This window comes from Falco rusticolus, chromosome 6 (assembly GCF_015220075.1).
Source record: "Falco rusticolus isolate bFalRus1 chromosome 6, bFalRus1.pri, whole genome shotgun sequence".
Classification (NCBI taxonomy): Eukaryota; Metazoa; Chordata; class Aves; order Falconiformes; family Falconidae; genus Falco; species Falco rusticolus.
Window position 1 is genome coordinate 82064594 of NC_051192.1, and position 22621 is coordinate 82087214.

At 38.4% G+C, this 22621-nt stretch overlaps 1 protein-coding gene across 3 annotated transcripts; it reads right to left on the reverse strand.

The window, feature by feature from the left end:
• Nucleotides 1–958: 958 nt before the first annotated feature.
• LCA5 (lebercilin LCA5) lies at nucleotides 959–19722 on the reverse strand. 3 transcript variants are annotated; one of them, XM_037392329.1, is made up of 10 exons: nucleotides 19297–19722; nucleotides 18989–19198; nucleotides 14219–14494; nucleotides 11092–11621; nucleotides 9476–9613; nucleotides 8106–8202; nucleotides 6834–6970; nucleotides 4782–4920; nucleotides 2202–2974; nucleotides 959–1312 (listed from the first exon to the last, which is right to left on the reverse strand). In XM_037392329.1, exons 3-10 carry the CDS (start codon nucleotides 14304–14306, stop codon nucleotides 1271–1273), a joined length of 1944 nt encoding a protein of 647 aa, XP_037248226.1. In that variant the 5' UTR covers nucleotides 14307–14494; nucleotides 18989–19198; nucleotides 19297–19722; the 3' UTR covers nucleotides 959–1270. The 3 variants fall into 3 exon arrangements, with proteins under 3 accessions (XP_037248226.1, XP_037248224.1, XP_037248225.1); XM_037392327.1 differs by having other exon boundaries at nucleotides 14108–14494; nucleotides 19297–19721; XM_037392328.1 differs by having other exon boundaries at nucleotides 959–2974; nucleotides 14108–14494; nucleotides 19297–19721.
• Nucleotides 19723–22621: the final 2899 nt, after the last annotated feature.

Sequence of the window (22621 nt, forward strand, 5' to 3'; positions counted from 1 at the left end):
TATACATTTGTAATTGAAACAGCAGGGCACATCAGTTCAGCACAATAGTTAGAATTTGCCAGATGCTAATGGCTTGACTTACAAAGAAACAAAACACAACCCTCTATATGCTACATGATCCTTAATAACGGCAGCAGCTACATCATTGTTTTACGCCTTAGAATCCTCAACCACAGGAAAGAAAAATAAACAACCCACCTCAGCAGTATCTTCAGGAGCAATGCGCCTTCTTCTAGAAGGGTAGCAGTCTCCCACAAGTAGGACAAGAAAGTTAAGACAAATAACTAACCACTCACTAACACCTGCAGGCTTCTCCTACCTCTTACACCACAGTATTCCCCCAAAGAAGTCATCGCGGAAGAGTAACGCCAACAGTTTTACTCACAGACAGTTACCATTGTTGCTGGTCAGAATCGTCCTGACATTCTGACCATCTGCAAGCAAAATGAACCAGTTAATTCTGTAATACTTTTATGAATATAATCAGGATTGTAAGCGAGCAGGTGAACACGAACTGCTCTTCATTACAGGGTGCGTAGTGAGAACAGTCCCATGCACTGGGTCTGGATCTGTGACTAATTTTCTTTCTGAAAGGGGAGCAAACAAAGTTACTGCATGATGCAGACACCAGCCTTTCTTTCCAGAAGAGCCATTGTATTCAGAGAAATCCTGACTCTAAGCATTCTGAAATCATAAGAATTCTTTTCTGTATTTTAGCATGTTTTGAATCGGGCTCAGGGGACCATACCAGAGGGGCATTTCAAAATCTGCTGTCCTACTAAGGAATGACCTTCAACTTATTTTCTGGAATGCCTCTGCTAAATCCTCCATTGGTTACCTTTTTAATGTGTGTACATGACACCATCCAGTGAGTAGCATCACTAGCAATGTTGCTACCAACTCCCCCCCAGTATCAATAACATATATAAAAAGTCAGAACTTTGTGTTAAAGATGATCTAGACACAAAAATTGTACTCATTTAATAAAACCATTTTGTTAAAAAAATTACTTAGTAATGACTGTAATTTTACATAGATGTTACCAAAAATGGCATTATATAATAAATACAATCAATATATGAGAAGAGTTAGACAAATTTGTTAGTAATGTCTACAGAAAATCTATGCAGAAGAGAGATCAGCTGTTCCTGAGTTAGTTGTTCTTCTGTTGATGTTCTTCTGAGATAACACGATGGCAGTGTAGAATATTTTCTCTCTACTTGACCCTTTGTGCTAGGTACATCTCTATCCATTTCATGACACTGATGTTTCAATGCCTTCTCCCGACACAGTTAAGAGGCTCTCCAAATGCCTGACAAAGAAGATGTCTGAGGCCTAGAAGTACTCCAAATGAAAGAGAGTTTACTGTGAGCAGCCAACAGGTTAAAACACCACACTTCCTATGCTGGCTAGCCAGAGATGCCCATCTAGTAGCTGCCCCGAGTGCCAGGGCTGCCACATAAAAGCTTGCTTCCTTTCTTAGGCAACTCATTCTATAATAAAAAATAATGCTCCCCTGTGAGAAGTATAATTTTACTTAACATACCATTACACATCATTAAGTCACAAAAATTGAGAGCTATGGCAAGAGAAGGCAGAAAGCAAGCAAAGGGGAAAAGTGAGAGGAGAGGGAAAGAGAGCAAGCACACAGGGGAGCAAGAGCCAGAGGGAGCCATGAAGGCTGCGAGAGAGAGTGTGAGCAAAGGATTCAGCTGAGCGTAAGCCTTTGCAGGTCCTTCCATTCCTACGGCATCCCTACCAGCTCTGCGCTACCAAGCCTCTGGGAGCTCAAGACGCCGCAGCACGAGTCAGATGGTGCCACGTGCCAACGTCGACAGTCAGTCTGGAGCCCAAACTGGGGCAAGTGTCTTCTCAGATGGCACTGAGGCAGCCAGCCAGCACCTACCTCATCTACCAAAGTCCCTTAGGACACCTTCCCTATCCTTCTGCCGAGAAACTCACTGCCACACCTCCAAGGTCTGTATTTGGATATTATATTTTAGAAGAAACATCCTGCATATAAGTTAGGCTGTTCTATCAAAGTGCATCTTTCCTCTACACATATACCCATTTATGTAAATTACTCCTTCATAAGGCTTTACAGTGTATCTGAAATGTTTCAAATCTAATAAATATTACATGAAAATATTTTCCAGTATTTACATATGAAACATATAAAAATATGATTATTGTAAAATTACTTCTTCAATTTCGTCTTCTAAAGAACCAAGGGTCTTAACTCCCAGCTTGCTTGTAGTGTGTTGCAAACGGTGTCTGTTTAGGTTTCTTCCTTCGCCAAAAAGCCCACTGTCTTCTTTTACCTTCACTTTACTGTTTTTATTGACTGGAGGAGTATTACCAAAGTTCCAATCTACGTCAAAAGGTGTTGTAACGTCATTTTTAGAAAGGTCGGTAGTGCTTCCAAAGAGTTGTTCCATTAAATTGGACTTCTTTATTTTCTTAGTATTGAAATCTGCATTTTCTTTAACATTTTCTTCTAAGTTGTCATTTTTTTGAGTAAGCCAACTCGGTCTCCCTGATCCTTTCCCAAAGGAAGGTACATAACTACCAAATGTTAACTCACCGCGTAAATCTACAGTCCTTAGATTTCGTTGCTTCTGCCCTTGTGCTCCTGTGGCATCATCCTGGCTGCCACCTACAGGAAATCCATTATTAACCTTCCCAGGAATCTCACAGAATTGGTTTGTTTTTTCTTTTTTCTCCAGGGAATCAAGTTTTCTTGCTGTATTTATGAGTGATGCTTGGGAATCAGGTTTCACGTTTTGTGTTTCTCTATCAATTTCTTGCATTTTAGCAAGTAGGAACTCTCTTTTTTGCCGCTCTTCCAGCATTTCAGTGCTTTCTCTCTCTACTTTAGGTTTGTGGTTTTCCGATTCCAGCTTTGTTTTCTCTCCTTCATCCAATAAAAAGCTGCTTTCTTTTTTCATTTTGTCATATTCTTCCCTTTCCCACTCTGCATAAAACGTTTAAACATTATTTAAAATGTTTAAGTTTTAAAATGCCTTTAGAAGATTATTTTGAAAATAATGCAAGCAAAAACCACTGAGTTTCCAATATGGTCTTCTATGCATAACATGGTTTTCCTACTGCAAAAATAAATTCTTCAGAACTTACAACTACATTCACACCAGGTTCTCTGCTTAGATATAAAAGTTTACTGTCACCTTCCAAAGGGATTAGGACATTATCCACATTTTAGAATTTTCAGAGGAATTTAATTTCTGCCAATTGCCTTTCCATTTCCTGGGTTTGAACAAAAATGATACCACATCACTGATTTTAACAGCTCTGACTTGCACAGTACCGTATTTTTCTTGTCAGCACCACTGACATTAGGACAGTTCTGGGATGTATGTTTGGGGTTTTTTTTTTTCCATAAAGGGAACTACTCCTGTGAAGTTACCAGGCCAAAGCCATAGGAGTCATTACTGGTTGCAAGAAGCAAATGATTTAAAATATACTGCAACTGCTGCATACAGAAAACACCTTTACACAAGTGTCTGTGCATCACCACATGAACTCAGTGAGAGCATGTGTCTGTGCAAATGCAAATGTCAGTTTCCAGCGCTATAAACCAACGCCAAAGGTGCAAAATAGTAAGAACTTGCAGATAGAACCTGCAAATGTTTATTCATACAAGAAAAAGGAAGCTTCTCAAATATTTATCTCTTCAAAATATTTTTCTATCACGACAACAGACGTGCATTTGGCCAAAAGTTGAATATGACTACCTGGCACTTCCAACATACTGGCATTGCACTGTGAACGTTTCATTGAAATTACTGACTGACGTTTCACAAAGTTCCATGTTATCTATTGTACTTCAGATCAAGCTTACAGAAATAACTGCAACAGTTCAGTTAATATATGTAAAAAAAATTTTTGTAGCATATCATTATAAGTAAGGAGCTACCTTTCTATACATAAGGTGGGGAAAATACCAGCTTATACTGTAAGATGGGTAAGGTGGTCAAATCATCTTATTTAAAGGACGTAACAGAGCAGATTCTTGGCTTATGTGAGTTATGCACTGATGCCAGTGAAGGTAGAGGATTTACTGCTGAAAGCAGCTATAGATTTTTTAGAATTCTTCCTTGTCAACTATAATAAGTGTTACTGTTCATTAACTATAATCACTGAAAGAGTATTTTATCATGACAGGATGCAGTCCATCTAAAGTACTTTAGATTAAGAGACTTAAAATTCAGGTCATTAAGATATTGTGAAAACCAAATGAATAAAAATACAGTATTAGAATATAACAATAGAAACTGACATTTCTCAAATAGCCACACCAAATAATTCAGATAACCACAAGTGAAAGGAGAAACTACAATTTCAAATGATGCAAGTGAGGTAGATATGCACTGAAAACCCAGGCCATATTAAGGAATGCAGATTTGTTCTGCAGTAATAAAAATCTACTGCCTACCTCAGTAACACCTAGCAAGTCAGAAATAACATCAGCATTTACCTGCTATGTCATCCTTGCTTTGTAAAGCAAAATCTCTCAGGCTTCAATAATTTTTCACGGACAGCATTTTTTGCTGCTGCATACTTAATCACAGCTGAGTACAGGGCATAGATTATTCTATATTCCGTATTTTTTTCTGATTTTCTTTGCATAATATAACTGAAAATCATTTTCCACTGTAGTGATCTCTGTAAAATCATTTTGCCCTTCTCATAAGAAACTAGCAATCTCACTTAATTAGTATTCTGTGGTGTATTTTTCAGCCTTCAGCTGCCTAGTTCCTTACCATCATGAAGTTTTTGAGCCTTCTCCTCTACAGCCTGTATTTCTTGAAAACGTTTCAGTTTCTCTTCCCTTTCCATGTCTTGGTCTTGTCTTAGGAGGTCTGCTTGCTCTTTCCATCCTTTATCTTGAGTTTCTTTTTCCTGAAATAAATTAATATAAAACTGAAACTCATGGGGGAAAACAGTCAGTAAAATAAACAAAAAAAAAAAAAAAAAAAAAAATCAAACAAACTTCCTATGTCATTGTCAAATTCCATTCTTACTGCTGAATGAAAACCGGAGCAAGTCATCTAAACCAAACCAGCTTTGACAACCCAGGGGTCTGGCCCTAAAAATGTTATCTCTAGCACAGTTTTATGCAGCTGAAACAAATAATAGACAATCAACCCTATTCTGTATTACATGTTTCAGGAAAGTTGCAGGCCCGATGTTGTAAGGCGAAATTATCACTGTGTTAGGATAGCTCTCTCCTGAAGACAGAAGTTGTCTTTTTCAAGGACATTAATGGAAGACCAGACCCCATCACCTTATTTTTTAAAAAAGCAATTAGTTACCTGCTATTTCCATAATCTAATCTTCTTACTCAAGTGAATGGGTTGTAGATTCAGATTGTTTCATGGTGGTACTTAAATTTATGGAGTATTAAGTAACAAACAATGAAAAAGAAAAGTTTAATCCTGGCTGAAAAATTCAGGTAGTGACTATACATAAACATTTAAAAGGAAAGAACCTGCAGAAAAGATATTAATGTCAGCATTAAAAAAAATCACTAATACAGAAAAGTAGTGGAAGAGAAAGCCAGCATAATCCAACATGTGGATGCTAACTTTGTAGTATTCCTTTAGAACAAAATAAGTTTCTAGATTAATACACACTTCTAAGAAAAATAAGAGAAACAGTTACCACTAAGAAAGAGAAAATATGACTATCAGCCAAAACAGCTTCAAGTATTCTCCCTTCATGTACATGATTATCATTATTATATTTTTTAAAAAAAATAACTTCATAAAGAGATGGTGGTCAAGTATTTCAAATGCTTGACTTAGAAAAATGATGAAAGCACAGGCTACCCAAATTTCATGTATGATACTTACAGCAATAGCCATACATGAACTAGAGAGGTTTATAAGAGACATTAGTTGGACCCCATGAGCTGCACTTGTACCAGCTGTATGGTTCTGTAACTCACACACCAAAAGTATACACTGGAAGAATGCATACATTAAATTACATCCACACCTACAGAACAGATTTTGGAAGAGAGAACATATGAATGAAACGGCCACAAAAAAGCTTTAGTCCTACTTCCTGGAGGAAGCCAGTCAAGACCATCCTCAGAGCATTATTTCTGACAAATAGTCCTAGCCTTACGTAATCAGAATTTGTACAATTTTTGCCAGAATCTGTGTCGCTCTGCTTTGTAATAATACCTTACAAATCTCTTCGATTTTAGCTTGAGGTCACAGAAGCATTAGCAATACTTGTAATGGTACTACTTGATAATAAAAAGGGAAATTGAAAAAGAAAAATATGCAACCATATTCACGAAGCTGGAAAAACGACAGAAGAAATACCAGCACTATAACAATAAGAAGGGTTAGATTTATGCATTGTGAAATAAATCTGCAAAGTAAAAGAAACCATCATTAAGACCAAAGCAAAAAGAGAGACAAGGCAGCCAGCACCGTTACAACAGATTGCTCAAATAAATGTTAGAAATAAAAGGGAAGAAAACCAAAATGAAGTCTTAAAAACTTCAAAGAAATTACAATGGCAGAAAAATAAATAGAGGTAATCGTTATCAGTAAGACACAGAATGTGATAAACTAAGTGTCACAAAAATGGAGTACAGTATTTCTGGACAGGAAGTTTCTCCTAGAGATCAGAATGTTTTCTATAGTCAAATTTTCTAAATATTTGTGTATTTACACATATTTTCTAAAATATGTGTAATAAATAAAAAAAATAAATAAATAAATAAAAAGCTCTGCATTTAAAATTCAGCCCAATAGGTGAGTTATATGGAGCAAGTCTCAGATTTTTATAGAACTCACTATTTTAGGAAGAGTCCCTTCTTTCTTGTCACCACAGGCAAGTTCTGATTCTGGAAGAAATTCTACTGGTGAGAAGTATCCACTGGTCTGTACACCTTTTGTGAGCTGTGCTCCTTTTTTAATATTTTGGTTGTTGGCTGTAGAAAATGCAAACTAATTAAATCATGTTTTCACTTGAAAATATCCCACTATATACCTACCTCTCATTTTTAATGATTTGTAGCAAACATAAAAGACAGTAATCAGAGCCAATGGGAGTGGAAAGTATTGACAAGTTTTACATACTTGTTTTCAGCATCTGTAAACGCTAATTTAAAAAAACGGCATGCAAAACATCTGCTGAAAAAATAATTAAAAATACCACCTTAAAGCTACTTATAAAGTCATTACAGCGTACTGGGTGTCTGTTAAAAAATCCCCACTCGTGTTACTGCTTGTCACAGAAGCTACATGTAGCAAAGCAAACACATAAAATTAAAATTCACTTGTTTGCATCTTTGAAACATATATACTTATCCCTATGGAATGACATTTTGAAATATTTGAACCTAAAATAGAGTAATTAAATAGAGAATCTATAATAAAATGAGCAGCAGACAAACTATTTGAAATGCTGGCATTAAATATTTAAAACAGTCCCATAAATTCCTGCTTCTTCTGACAAGTAGATTTTACTGATCCAGTGAAAACAGTCTGAGTATACACACAGACACACACATACATACAACATATTTATGTGGATAGCAGAAGGCTTGAGGCTGCCTTGTCACACCAGAAGAAATCACTGCACTGATACTTTTAGAATTATGTTTTGGGACATATGTACTCTGACGAAAAAACAAGAGTGCAGCTCATCTGACAGACAGTAAATCTGAATTAGTAAAAAATAAATAAAAAACATCCCCAAAATATTCACAGCAATCAAGTTACATATTTTAAAGCCTCTGTAATTTATTGTCATGTAGACATGATCTATGATCTGTTAGAGAATTTACTAAACAATATTCCCCTCCTCCTACACCCATGAACATCTGAGACGAAAGGAATTCAGAAGGCTGTTTGATGAAGTTCTGGGGTTTGGTTCTGCTGCACATACAGGATAGTCAAACAAATAATGCACCCTTCTTTGTAACCAGTGCTGTGCAAAAAAGTAAACATTCTTGAACAAGCAGTGGCAGGGTCCAACACTGAATGGCTTGAATGACATAACCTAGCAGAGTAATTTAAAAGTGTCACTATTAATTTTTCTGCTTTTATTGCTTTATACGTTACCTCTTTTTCTCTGTATAACATCCATGTCTTTTCTTGGTGACAGTTTCAACATACGATTAGCATATATATTTTTTGCTTCAAGTTCTCGTTCTTTTTCCTGTGAATGAGACAGGCAAGTATAACAGTGAGTTACTAAATTTCATTTACCAGTCATTAACAAAGATGTAAATTGACTTCAAAATATATGTTGTAAATAGCAACAAAGTAATCAATAGTTACACACACTGGTTTAAGGAGAAAAATCACATTCCTAACTTTGTTTATGCTATGAGAAAGCACATAGAGCCTTCCCCCCAAAAAACTCACTAGCAAACTGTTTGGTAAGGGGAGGCGGGGAAGCATCTCTGCAGTGAAAAATCACTAAATGCCAATGCTTCCACATACATGAATAAGACTTACAGTGTATGTATAGATCGCATAACTGAATTTTCAGAATTGTAAATAGTTAAACATTTCAATGCCAGCGATGCTACTTGTCATAAGGCACGTCAGTACCATGGAGCAGAGGCCCACTGCATCATGAGGTAGAGACATACTCTTCTTTCATAACATTTATTGAATAGATAATAAATAAATTTTAAAAAAGAGCAGTGAGTTATCAGAAATCATCTAATAATGAAAATATTTTCAAAATATTAAAATCTTCACTAACAAATGAGGCTTAAAACACTGTAAACAAGTAAGTTTTAGAGTTAATGCTACTGCTACTTGCTGATAGCTAGTAAGGTGGTAAACTGGTGCACCTCCATTATAGAAGTATGTTTGAGACTTGGGGTTTTGAAGGAAATTCACCTAGAAATTAAGTGTTTTAGCTCAAGTCTTATATAATATTTTTTTTTTCTAAAGATAAACTGACTAGGCAGAACAAAATACTTTCAGTCCTCAAATGTACAAATCTAGGCAATGATGGGGTGGTGGGATGCAAAGAAACCTTTGCTCAAATTTAGCAACACGCATCGATATCACAAATACATGAAATTAATCTTTACATAAACCTACTGTAATTCAAGTACATCAGTAACACAAAGCACTGTATATACCTGCAGATTTTATTTTAAATTCAAGCCTTCCAAACCTAATTTTCCAATAGATCTTGTGGCTTAATTTCAACGCTTGGCTATGTACTTGACCTTGTTTTCTTAACTAGTCTAACAATAATGATTAACATAGAGACATTCCTGTTATAAACACTGTAGGGTCAGAGCACAGAACATTTTAATTTAAAGCAGGAAAAGAACTTAGATGTGGTATGTAATTAAGTACATATCAGAGAGTGCGGTCACTGGTAAACTACTCAAACCTCATTACAGATACTTCCAAAGATAAAATGCCAGAACACAGCTAGTAACCCGTATTGCTTCACATTTTACCTTCAGCTTCTGATTTAGTTGCTGAAGCTCTTCTTGGAGCGCTCTGTTTTCTTCTTGAGCCTCAAACATCTTTTTTTTCTTTGACTGTAACTCTCGCTGAAAACTGCTACCAGTTAATTCAAGATTTTTTTCCAGATCCTTCAATTAAAACAAAACAATTTTTTTTAACAACTGAAGTAATTTTTTTATAGTCAAATTACTTCAATAAAATTACAGAAAACCAGCATCTTTGAATCAGATATTGGCTCCAGCATTGCTGTAACACTGAATACATTTAAACCCTTAATCTTAACTTTGAGGGGGCAGACAGAGCACCTGCAGATGCTGCAGCTCATCCTTCCAGAGTATCGAGAGGTGATTTGAGGACGTAATAGGAACACACACAATGTTCTGCAAGGCTTTTGGCACAGTGGAACTCCAGATCTCAAGACAAATCTCAAATTGATGGTTAAGAAACAGAATACCTCCCTGGAAGTGGTGCAGGATTAGAAGGAAGACGACAAGAAATACTTTTTAACCGTTCTACTAGAAACAAATCTGTGATTGTGGTTTCATTTACATACCCTCATCTTGCAATAGCTGTTTTAAGTGAAGCTATAATGATAAGACAAAAGTAGAAGAAAATCCCTTATTTTTTAGAGCATGATTCATTTTAACATTATCCCGTACTACAGATGCCGAAATACCTGATTGTAAAACTACAAATGCCAGATGGTGACACTACAGGGTGAGGTGATTTGGGTAACTCAGCTGTTTATACCTTGGTATCTTGGTATTTATTTTATGAAAGCTTAGTTTCCAGTTTAATCCTTTGGATTTCCAGATCTATTATGTCTATAAAGTAATTTAGGTTTAATTACTAATATAGAGACCACACTTTCACACCATTTTAATGATGAACATAATTCCAGCTAAAAATGGTATTGCATACAACTACCAACAGCTTAATAGTGCTAACACAGTTATTTTGAAGTTATTTTTTAGATATGTTTACAATGTAGACATGTTTAGACGTTTTTACAAAAATTTAAAGATTTTTTCTGAACAAAATTAAAATACATTGCACAAAATCTCTAACGTGGATACCCATAAAATGTTCTAAAGCTCATTTTGGTTTTTTTTTTAGTTCAACCCTCAGATGTGCAGAACAGCAGACAATCAAACGCTGTATGAATGCAGTTCACAAAACTGAAAAAAAGCTGATATGTATGTTGTTTAGAATTTTAATATACAGTTCCCTAAATACCCAGGAAATATTCAACAATTGCTTCCCCTCCGAGAGGATAAATTAGATAGCGTAAGGTTGTACTATAGCTGCATGCATTTCTGAAGTGTTCTTATAACTAAATAAAAGAACAAATCTACAGTATATATTCTGACGAAATATACTTAATCTGTAACCAGATATCTGAATGCACAACTACTGTAATGTAACTATATAATGACCTTGGAAATAATTTACTTGATGCTACTTATGTGTAAAAAAATAAAATAATAAAAGGAATCTCTTTGCTCCACAACTGTGAAAAACAATACAATTCATGAAACTCATTATGGTAAAAAAGAGCTGTACCAGAATTTCTTACAAAAAAAAAAAAAAAAAGAAGTCATCTCACCTTAATTCTTTTTTCACTGTCCTCTAGCCTGCTCTCTGCATAGGCTAGTTTCTTTGCCAGGTCATCTCTTTCCACAAGGTGCTTCTCTGCAGACAGCTTTTTCAGTTTCTGCAAGACGGTTTTTGTTCTGTACAGTTCATCTTCCGATTCTTTCAGCCGTCTCTCATTTGCACGCTCTCTCTCTTGAGATTTTCGTAGGCGCTCCCTTAATATTCTAATCTCATTGTTGTGCCGAGCAAGGAGCTGAGAGATTTCATTTTCCGTATCTTCAAACTTATTCAAGGCTTTCTCCTGCCTGTGCTGAAGCCTCTTCAGCACCCTGTTTTCCTTCTGCAGCTCATCTAGTTTGATGTGGAGTTCAGTCAGTTCATTTCGGAGCTCATTGATTTTCAGCAGCCTAGCAGCAAGAACTCTTTTTGTAACAAGATCTATATCTTTTGCAGGAGAATCCCTAGTGAGGCTCTGAGAACGGAAACCCAACTGTGTCCCTCTTTTCGTTGGTGCATATTTGGAACCCAATTTCTTCGTGGCTATGAGAGGAAAAATAAAAAAGCATGTTTACTCTAAGACAATGCAGTTTGCCTATTCAGACATCCTTCCTGGAATAAAGCTCTGCCTGAAACAAATTTACAATACTTAGTAGAGACTGCAGCCTTCAAACCAGACAATAATAGGCATATATACAATAGACTTATGCTCCTTTTGATAGATTAAAATAGATAGATTAAAAAAAATAATGGAGATTTATGTCTGTGATCTACCGTAAAAATGCAGCCATCAATATAGGACCATTGTAAAGTAATCATCTGCAAATCATATCAGAAATAGTCTTATTTTGTTAATATTTGATATCATTTATTAAAATGTTTTAGAAATACTATACTCTTATGCACATAATATTACCAAATGCTTTTAAAATGGCAACAATTAGCTGAGCGCTAGCTAGTTATGTATTATGCAAGATGTAATTCTCTCAGACAAATGCAGTAGTATTTTCAAATCCAGCTGCCATGCTTACAGACAAAACACCAGATTTCAAAGGCTCAATGCAAAAAGCCTCCAAAGCAAAATTATAAATCCCATGAAAATTCAGTCCTCCCCTGAATAATTTTTTCTTGTATCACAAGTTATTTTCCACACAGCATTATTTGATTACTAGTATGCATCACCCGTGTTCCTATTCGATATTATTTTATTATCATCCCCACAGATAAAAGCTAAACATTTTGTTTCTATCTTATTTGCCTCTCAAGCCACACTCAAAGAACGAAGCATATAATCCACCAAAATACCTCTTTAAACAACTGAATATATAGAGAGCGCATAATTCATTAAGATATATCAGTGTTTGGAAGAAACATACTGAGCAGCAGCTTATAATACAGGCTTGAAAGCCAGGATACAGCAACTGCAGTTACCTATGCACAGACTGTGAGTGTGTGTGAAAGCAAATTCTTCCTCCCCTTTGGCGCTCACCATGTTTCTGTCCTACAGAGAATATTTTACAGCAAAAATAAAAGCTTTAAAACATCTTCCTGTAATTTCCTCTAAACATTTTGCACAAATCCTCATTCATTTTCTGCTTGATGCTCATTTTTTCCACAGCTCGGGCAAACAACAGAGGGTGTTTTTTTCCTTTAAAAAGAACACTTAATGTCACATTCAGGTGTGAAAAGATTATCTAATACATGCACTGCAGGAATGATGCCATTCCTATCACCAGCTAAGGGAATTCCCATTAACCCTAGATTTCCAGCTCCTTCAAGAATTTCTCCGGATTTAGGGCAGAACAGAAAATTCCAACACGAATTTTGAACTTTGACCATATAGTTAAACTGGGGAACACCATCTTTCAAGAACAACATGATATTCACACTACCTTCATGTAATAATTATATTCCATTCTGGCTATGTAATCAAAGAACTAGTCATTCACTTGCTCCCTCCAAATTAACACAGTGGAACTGCAGCTTTTGTTTCCCAGACAGCTAACGCATGACCGCTATGGAGAAGATGCCGCTTCTGAACACAGAGAAGCTTAGCAAAACACCAGCTGCACTAGGACACCAACACTGTCAAGGACCTGAAGGGTTACATTCCCTGGGCAAACTCATTATCTAAGGTCAGACCTTCTGGCATACTCTAGATCATAATGTTGACCAAATTATACATACCAAGCACTTACGAATGAAATTGTGCACTTGCCCAGGAAAGGCAGGATATGCTCTGACTTCACCAGAAAATGTGTGCCATCATTTAGAACAAGCTCTCAAAGCATGGCAGAAAGACTTCACATCTCTACTACAGCCCAGGACCTGTATAACCGTTCTCTCCCTTTTTGCAGGGATATTCACTTCCCCACAGTCTCAATCAAGAAAGCAGCTTATGCAGGTGAGGTGTGTGTGAGGGAGCTCAAAGGGGAGCTATTTCATCTCAAACTGGAGATATTTTACCCTTAGAGAATGACCTGAAAAAACTATTTTGAATTTTCACATGAACCTAACTTTCAGCAAACACATTTTCTCCCTCTTGCCACATTGGTGGTCTTTTTTTTGTTTGGCGAAAGCACACAGTATTACACTGTAAAGCTTAGTCAACTAGATTTCCACAAGAGAGTTATCTTTAGGGTATTTTGTCAGAGAAATGTTAACAACTGTCTCTCCTACAGGCTGCATAGTAAAGACTTGCCTTGGGTCCTTGGCCTTGAGGTTTCTGTCAAAGGCAAAAAGAAGCATGATTCAACAAGAGGCTAGTATATGAGCCATGTTAATTTATTAAGAGAAATATGAATAATTCTCAAAATCACCAAAAATCCTCCTTATGCAGGAACAGATTAATTTCAGCCTTCAACTGAGTAGTTTCAGTCTACCTGACTATGCTACTACCTGCAGCATAATTCATATGAACCTTATTTGTAGATTCTCGTAACACTAGTTCCCCACTTTTATTTCAGCTTTCAAAGATAATTAACTCTTTGGAGCAGTTAACAAAGCAGCCGTTTCTGCTTTCTACCTACCTTGGTAGTGCACAAGGCTGTTTGAAGTTTGTGGTTTGTAATCTCTTTTTTCTTGGCTTGTAGATGGATAGCTTACTGTTGGCGACTGGTCAGATGAATGAGAAGCATTACCTTCATCTGAATAATAGGAGTCACTGTTTTTATCCCCATTTGATTTCTTGTCGTGTTCAGAATCTGGGCTTCTTATCCTTTCTCCCATTTTTCAGATTTAATGGTTTTCCAGATCCTTCTCAAAAACTGTTCATTTTGACACAAAGGTCTTTCAGTTGTCACAATGGCAGCAGCTGGATTATTTCCTTGGGTTTACCATCTTCATCTCCAAAGCATGAGATCTTTGTGGTTCAGTTTAGCAAACAGTAGTTATTCTATCATTCAGAATCTATTTTTCTGTAACAATTTAGAGAGAGAGAAAAAGCAACAATGGTTTTGCTGTTTAGTTAAGAAAGAAAGGTAAAAACCCTGTAAAATGACTTAGGATGCCTATAACCTTATGCCACATGCCGTGCTACATTAGCCTTATTACTTATATTAAATGTGACAGACATCACTCTACGAATGCTACTAGTGCCTCAAACTACTGAGTGTAATACTTCACCCCCGAAAGAGAAATCATAAAATTAATGCAGCTCAATCTAGAACAGTAAGTTACTCCCAGGTTAGAGAGGGGGAAAGCACTGGATAACAAAACAAGCAAAAGTTTGATACATTTAGTTTCCTGAATTGTATTTCAAACTAAATGAATTAACAGCTTCCTCATGTGACTGGAATTAAGATTATTTGTAGAACTTGACTAAATCTTCCATATCTCAATTTCTGACACTCCAGTGATGTTAAATAATGGGCTTGAAAATCAGTTGTCCCATTTGTCTGGAGGACAGTCTGCCCCTAACCACGAATGAGACTGTACCTACGTATCACAGTCTTTGTCCTGGAAAACACCCTACAACATCTAGTGTTTCATGCCTTCAAGAACAGTCAGGAGCATACACATTTGTGTCACATGCTTTATAGGAAAAGGCAAATATACGCTTTTGGGGTTTTTTATATCTGGCGAGATCACACTGCTGGTACATGGTAAACATTACATCAGCAGCAGGTATAAAACAAGAAGGGCTACTCCTGCAGCCTGTCTTTTGATGTAAACTGAAAAATCCCCTAACCTCAAGGTAAAATCACCTTATTTTGCATTTCTGGAGACAGTTCCTGAAAATACAATGGAGCAAATACATAAAAAAGTTTCCTCACTTTCTCAGTCAAAAGAATTTTCTCATCAGTTTCGAAAGTATTTTATTGACTATGCTCAGCCTCCTATGTCTTTTGTTTCTCACCACTCCTCACAGCTCTCAAGTTTATTTCACCATCTAACTCCCTTCAAACCAACTTCAAGACATTAAGCCTCTAATGGGTGAATAAACAGGACTTGGATCAGAGCCCATCAGTTCTGACTGTTGAACAACATCAGCTCCTAGCCCATTTCTAAGTAGCAAAGCAAACTACACATAAAAATTGAGCATCTTTCAATCAAAATTCCCCTATGCTGCAGGGCATACAACAAACCTGTAAACGAGCTGTCAATTCTTCACTATGTTATTTCCCAATAAAATAAATTTAGCATGCTTCTCTACCTTCTATTCCACTGTCAATACATACAGAATTGCATAGCCAAGCAGAACAGAAACGTCAGCTGCCAAGACAGTTTTCATTACAAATTCAAGCTTTCTGGCCCAGTTCATTGTTAGCACAACTCTGTCTCCAGTGACTGATACACAGGCAGAGTTTTGGGGACAGACTGTTCTCTTACCAGGTGCACAGGCAAGACTGCATCAGCTCTGTCTACACAGGACAGATTCCCAGGGAATGCAAGAAACATAAAATAAAATATAAACTAATATACTTATATGAAAATACTAAAACAATATAAAAGTAGTACTCTGGAGGGCTGTAACACAGTCCTTATATTATTACAGTCATCGTGTCTGAAAAAAAAAGTTAAAAAACAGTTGTTGCGTCTGTAACCCACACAAAGTATGGTGTCATTGCTTAAGCCACAGGCTTCATTTCCAGCTAACAACATAGGCCACAAAATTCGTCAGACTTTGTCTGAACTCATCTTGGGTGCCTGGAGCTTTGCTACAGCTCATTTAGCAGCAACAAAATTAGTTAACAACCAGGGAACTTACCTATATCGGTTTTAGCTTTTTGCTCAGCTTTGTACAATTGTCTAGCATCTACTGTTACATTTATGTTTATAACTAACAGACAGCAATAACAAGCAGTTATACTGTGCAGACTGAACTATCTACAACGCTTGCAAAAATGCAGCATTAGTAAGTAGTACAGGCATGGGTTGACTACAGGGGCCTAAAAGAACAAACACAGGACAACATCGGGCCCCTAAGCTGTAACATCTCACTCACACTCAATTAGTGGCATCAACAGGATGCAGTCTTGTGTTATTGGTAAAACCAGTTTTATAGGTAACACATAGAACAAAGAATGAGTTCTACGTAAAACACATCACACGTAGTAAACTGAGATGTAATGTGGAACCATGAATCAATCAATAGAACAGAATAAAGAGCAAGGTGCATAGTGTGTTAACAAGTATATAAAAATGATCCCAAAAGGACCCAAGGCAAAGAGGAAGAAGCCATCCCCCATTCTCCTCCCACCATGGAAGGATCTGGGATGCTGATGACTTGCTGTAAAGTCTTCCCTCTATCAGTTGAAGCCAGTTAAGTCCCGGAGAGAGAGTGAGTGGGTGAAGACAGCACCAAAGAAAGGGTTTGGTACTAGAGTTTGTGCCTGTATCACTGTAACCATATATGGCTTGACCTGTGTAATACTAAGTCTTTTATTAGACTGTTAAGATTTTTATTAGACTAACGATCAATTGTTGGCTCTGCAATTAAGATGTGCTCCTTGTTTTACTTATAACAACATATGTATGTTGTTTTACATATAACAACATGAATAAAAAAATCTGGCAGGAATTCAAGCAACCTAGACTATTACTTGGATCCAAGACTGTCCCAGGACCACAGGGGCACATGTGGCATCCAGAGTTCTGGACTTGTAGGGTGGGCACATCAGTGTTAGTGGCACCATCACATCTAGAGGTGTTAATCTAGCCCTGTGTGGAGGCAGGGATTACTCTATGGGGCAAATATCTTTCAACAATGTAAATATAGCCAAGATACACCCAAATTTTATCCACCTTCAGGACACAGAAGGACAGAAATAAATCATCATGCACAGACTTTTTCTTGAGATGAAAACAAGTATGAATAAAGACTACGTTTAGGGAAAACATAAATGCCTACAGTTCAATCATCAAGATGTCTAATTATATATATATATAAAACAAGAACATTTGCTTTCACTTAGTGACTTAAAGCTGATCAGTTATAGTCCCACAAGTGTTCACTGAAGAGGCAACAATCTTTTTGAAGAATGCTTTTGATAACTCAGTATATTTAAAACAGACAAATTATAAGAAATGGAGGATTAGAATTAACCATTACTTCTGTACTGGATATTCCCTACTTTTAAGAATATTTTGCCAAGTATCATTTTGACATACAGCAACATAAACGAACAGTAATTTTTGATGCATTCTGGAAGTACTTTGAAAAGCAATGGACTGAAAACAAATTAAGAAAGGTGAACCAAAAACATTTTCTGAATCTTCAAATGGTTTTCAGTTTTATACATTGGTAATATTACCGTATTTTCCATACAACACGGGAAACCTTAGCCTGTCAAGTCTTGCCAAATTCAGTTTTCCACCAGTTTATAATGTAATTTGATTAACCCAAAGAATGTAAGTTTATCTTGAGAAAAATTAATCACTAGGATATCTGAGTTTTACTTGAGTTAGCCTAAGGACCATCTAATTAAGAAACACTTTGGTTCACTTGACTTTTCAATTGTTACCAGCTAGTCTCAGTTGATTATAAAACAAGTTCAACTCATGTAAGTAAGATCCTCAAAGACATCTATTTTCCCCTCCTACATTTAATAAGTTTGTGAGGAATGAAACATCATGGGTTAGCAGTGGGTCTACTAAGCTCCATGACTACCACCAAAACCCCAACCCTCTCCCCTGCCAAAAGGCCCATGCATACTTTTCAAAGCCTAATGCAACAAGATCAGATTAGTAAAGAATGGCTGAAGTAAAGCTGAGATTTGTGCAAACTTTGGAAACAGTTTAGTTTCCAGAATTTCAAACTCCTTCACTTCAGCAATTTCTATCTGTTATTTACATATTTTATACTGAAAACATGCTCATTAATACAAAAACCAGTCAAGCTCCAGGTCGCTGCAAAGGGCATAACAGACAAAATAGAGAACACAAAACAACTGCAGTGATGACAGAATACTGTCTCTCTGTAACTTCCAAGTAAATCACAGAAATGCAAACTGAAGTACTCTATTACAGGTATTACACAATAAAGAGAAAGGAAAGTTACTCAGTAATTCTTTTCTCACAGTACACCCTGAGCTTAGTTCTGTAATGCAAGACTCATAAAACTTTTGAAGTCCTTTTCAATCTTAATACCTTTCTAAGACCAGGGGAAGCTAGATGCTTTTACTCGCCACCACACAACCCCCGAGTACAAATGCTGACCTCTAACGGTCCACTCTGTTTCTCCACCTATTCGGAGAGAGGAACAGAGCAAGAAAGAACCAGCTTCAGACAAGTACAAAAGCATCAATCCAAATTACTACAGTTCTGAACTTACGAACAAAGAATAACTTAAAACGAAATTAACCTCCCTCCTCCTTCTTCCAATCATCTTTCTTACATCCAAATACTGTCGTTTTTCCAGAAAGAGATGAGCAAAAGAATTTACTTTTATCATATCAAAACATACTTACCGATAAGGCTTCACTGAGGAGCAAATATTTTATTAGGGAAGCTTTCTGCAGTTGCTGGCTTGACTGAATGCATTTCTTCTTGGCTTACCAGCTTTTGCAGTAATACTTAGTGTTACTTTTATCAGCTGATCTCAAAATGAAAAAGTTGCTGAAAGTCCCAGGCAAGAGATGAGAAAGCGGTAGTCCCAATAGGCAACGCACAGGCCAGTCCTACAACCAGGAAAAGAGATTACGTTTTCTAAATCCCCCACCGAGGAGGGGATTCATGGTTCCCGTTCCCACCTCCACCCCGGGGTGTGCAGACTTACCTAGCTCAGCTTAGCCCCGAAAGCAGCTCTCCGGCTCCCAAAGCGTAAGTAACTTTTCCATCACTGGGAACAAGTTCCTAAAGAACGTAGCAAATATTATCTTTAATTAACACTTTTTAAAACAAGGAACGATTACACGCGAGAGCACGTTTCCAGTGCAATCATTTAACCTACAACAAACGACTTCTGAGGAAAGGGGCTCAGCTCGCGCGGCCCGTACGCCGCTTTTGGTTAGAGCCGCTGCCTGACACCCGCCGGGCCCGGCACACTGCCCCCCCCGTGGCCGAGCTGCGCCGCGGAAGCCCCAAGGCCCAGGCGCCGGCCCCGCTGCCTGCCCTGCCCCGGGACCGAGCCGGTCAGCCCGGCCCACACCGCCCGTCGGCAGCAAGATCCGCAGCCGCGGACCCGAGCACACACACACACCCCCCGGGGCTAACCCTCGGCCTAGGCCCCGCTCCCAACCCCCACAGCCCCCGTGCACATTCCCCCGGCGCGGCCCTGTCCTGCCCCCCGGCTCCTCCCTCCGCCCGGCGATACCCCCACCGGCCCCGGCGCGGCCCCGCCCCGCACCAGCGGTACGTGCCTGCGGCTCGGCGGACGCGCCGGCGGTTGGCCACGCTACGCTTAAAGGGGCCGCCGCGGCGCGCGCGGGGCTAGTGTCAACTGCTGCCGAGCAACGGGGCGGCGGAGGCGGCAGGCTCTCGTCGTCACCCATTGGCTGCCCGCCCTGCCAGTTCGACGGCGCGCGGCGGGTACCAGCGGCTGATTGGTACGAGAGGCTGGCGGCAGCCGAGGTGGAACCTCTCTTCCCATTGGCGGGACGCTACATCCTGGCTGCCGATTGGTTGGGTGCTGCGCGGGGGACGTGAGGGGGGCTCAACCCGCGGGCGCTGCCAGCGTCCCGCGATGCCGCGGCGGCGGCTCCAGGTGGCGGCGGAGGGCGGGCCGGGCTGGGCCGGGCGCGGGGCGGGGGTGGCCTCCCCGAGGCCGACAGGCTCCGAGGCCCTGCCCTGCCGCCACCATCTTGGTTTTGTAGGGAGCTCTGTGTGTGTAATCGAGGGAGGCGTTAGGTGCGGCCTGGGAGCGGAGCCCGGGAGGGCGGGTGGGGGCGCGGCCCGCACGTGTGCCAGCGCCCGGCATCGGCAGTGAGCCACCCCCCTCATAACCCCTCCGAGGAGTGGGAGCGAGGGAGACCCTGGGTGGGCTCGGGCACTCACTGACACTTAGGGTTTGAAAATGAGGCTTTGGGTCAGAGCAACATCTGGGAGTAACGACTGATCAGAGATGAGAGCAAAAGCGGGGGGAAAAGTAGTCTTAGGTGTAAGTAAGGTGGGAAGCTAGGTGACTAGCCAATATATGACAGGTTTTATGCATATATACAGAGAGCTGCATGTGCACTCTGATGTAATTTGAAAGAAAAACTTTAAACCAGGAGGAAAGAAGAGGAATAGTAGTAGTATAAAATACCTCAGAACGTAAAGCAAAATGGATTTTACTGACAAGAGGGTAAAAGTACTGCCTAAAGCTAGCAAATAAGCTTGAATTCAAAGGGAGGCCCAATTTAACAGGGCTGTAGTGTTTTATTCCACAGAGTAAGAGGGTTTCTAAACCTCGGCTTTTATTACTCCCAAGTTACTGTGTTGGGTTTTTTTTTTTCCTTTTAACTAATGCTAACCTTCAAATGTAGTGAACCAAACTTCTTTCTGTAGAGATAAAGGGTAAAAAAAATAGCAGATCTGGCTTGCTTCACTTAACTTACTGATTGAATATGTTATGATAGCACAGTGATGAAAATGACATAAGAATCTGGGCAAAGTAGGATAAAGCAAGACGTTTTATACAAAAGTTATACGCCAGTGTGGGAAGGCATAAATGGGCCATTCTTGAGAGGGAGACACATTGGCATTTGACAGAACCATCTCTCCACAGTTCCAAATGTTCAAAATTAACGCTCAGTGACTCTGAAGTGAAAATTAAAAAACTGGAGAAAACGGGACAAGCTACCAGTTTTGTTAACCAAGGTAATGTTTTCAGATAAAAGCCCCTCACGTTCTTCATGATAAAATGTAAGGAAATATGTGAGGAAAATACAGTTTTGATGCACTTGAAATTAAAAGATTGTCATCCCCCAGAATATAAATTTTAGGAGGAAAACGGGTATCCATTTCAATGGAAAAATAAAAAAAAATTAGTGATTCTGAAAGAATTGAGAGATGCTCAAAACTGATTTATTCATTGTGCACTGAATATGAACTCTGAATATGCTTAGCTAAATTTCTTGAAAATTTAATGCAATCATAAACACATCCAGCATAAACTCCTGTAAAAGAAGAGTTTTAGATGGTAACAGGTTTTTCAAAAGCACAAAAGCATCTGGGAGACATAGACCTGACACGGAGTCTCCCAAGCTGAAAGGAGCTTTTAATTTTTTGATCCTAAAATCCCAGAAAATAGGCATGAAGCATACAAAAAACCCAACAACCAGTTTGTGAATTTCCCAGTTTTGATTGTCTCCTTAATTGCACTTAATAGTTTTGCTATATTTGCATTACTGTTATGGAATTGGTTTAAAAAAACAATAAAAACTCGTGGATCATTTTTTAAATTAATTCTCCTGTGGCTTGGTATAGCTCATCCTTGTGCTAAACAGCTAAAGCATATCATCCATCACAGCAATGCTGGCAGAGAATCATTGATGTCCTTCAAAAAGATCCAGGGAAATGCAGAATGACAAAGACGGAATAATTTTATTGCTTGCAACTGGAGGAAATGTATTGCTTGTATCTGGCAGCAGGCCAAACCAGAATCTGAAATGCTTTTGCTGCTGTAAATAGGATGAAGGGGATTCGTAATCCATCTTCATGCCCACTGTAGCCAGGAAAATTATGAGCAGAAAAAGCAATTAAGAAAAACAACAACAAGAGAAAGCATTAAAAAATGTGGAAGAGACTTTTTTTGTGCTGGTAATTTATAGACTATTTGTCATGACTAACCATTTGGGGCTTGGTTAGCAGCTAACTAATTGTTAGTTACTGAATATAGGTAATACACATATTTAATTTAGGCAGTATGTATATTTAATACAGGTATTGAATACAGGTTTTGAATTACTCTGAATACAGGCCTCTTGTTCAGAGCAAATGATACCTCATCAGACTTCTCCATTAACTGCTCTATCCAGAATAATGATAACATATTGAATCAGCTGCTGAACTAAGTAAATTCAGATACTGTGCAATATCAGCATAGGGATTAATCAATGGAAGTTTGTTAATCTGAAACCTACAAATAATGTATTTAAGATATTGTCCTGTATGTAACAGTT

Excerpts from the sequence above, each read along its gene's own strand:
- LCA5 (XM_037392327.1), bottom strand. The coding sequence starts at position 14,306 with ATGGGAGAAAGGATAAGAAGCCCAGATTCTGAACACGACAAGAAATCA. Across the intron at positions 4,921-6,833 it reads AAGGGACTCTTCCTAAAATA|GAAAAAGAAACTCAAGATAA; the intron begins GTGAGTTCTATA and ends AATTTATTTCAG. Across the intron at positions 1,313-2,201 it reads TAGAAGACGAAATTGAAGAA|GCATTTGGAGAGCCTCTTAA; the intron begins GTAATTTTACAA and ends CTTCTTTGTCAG.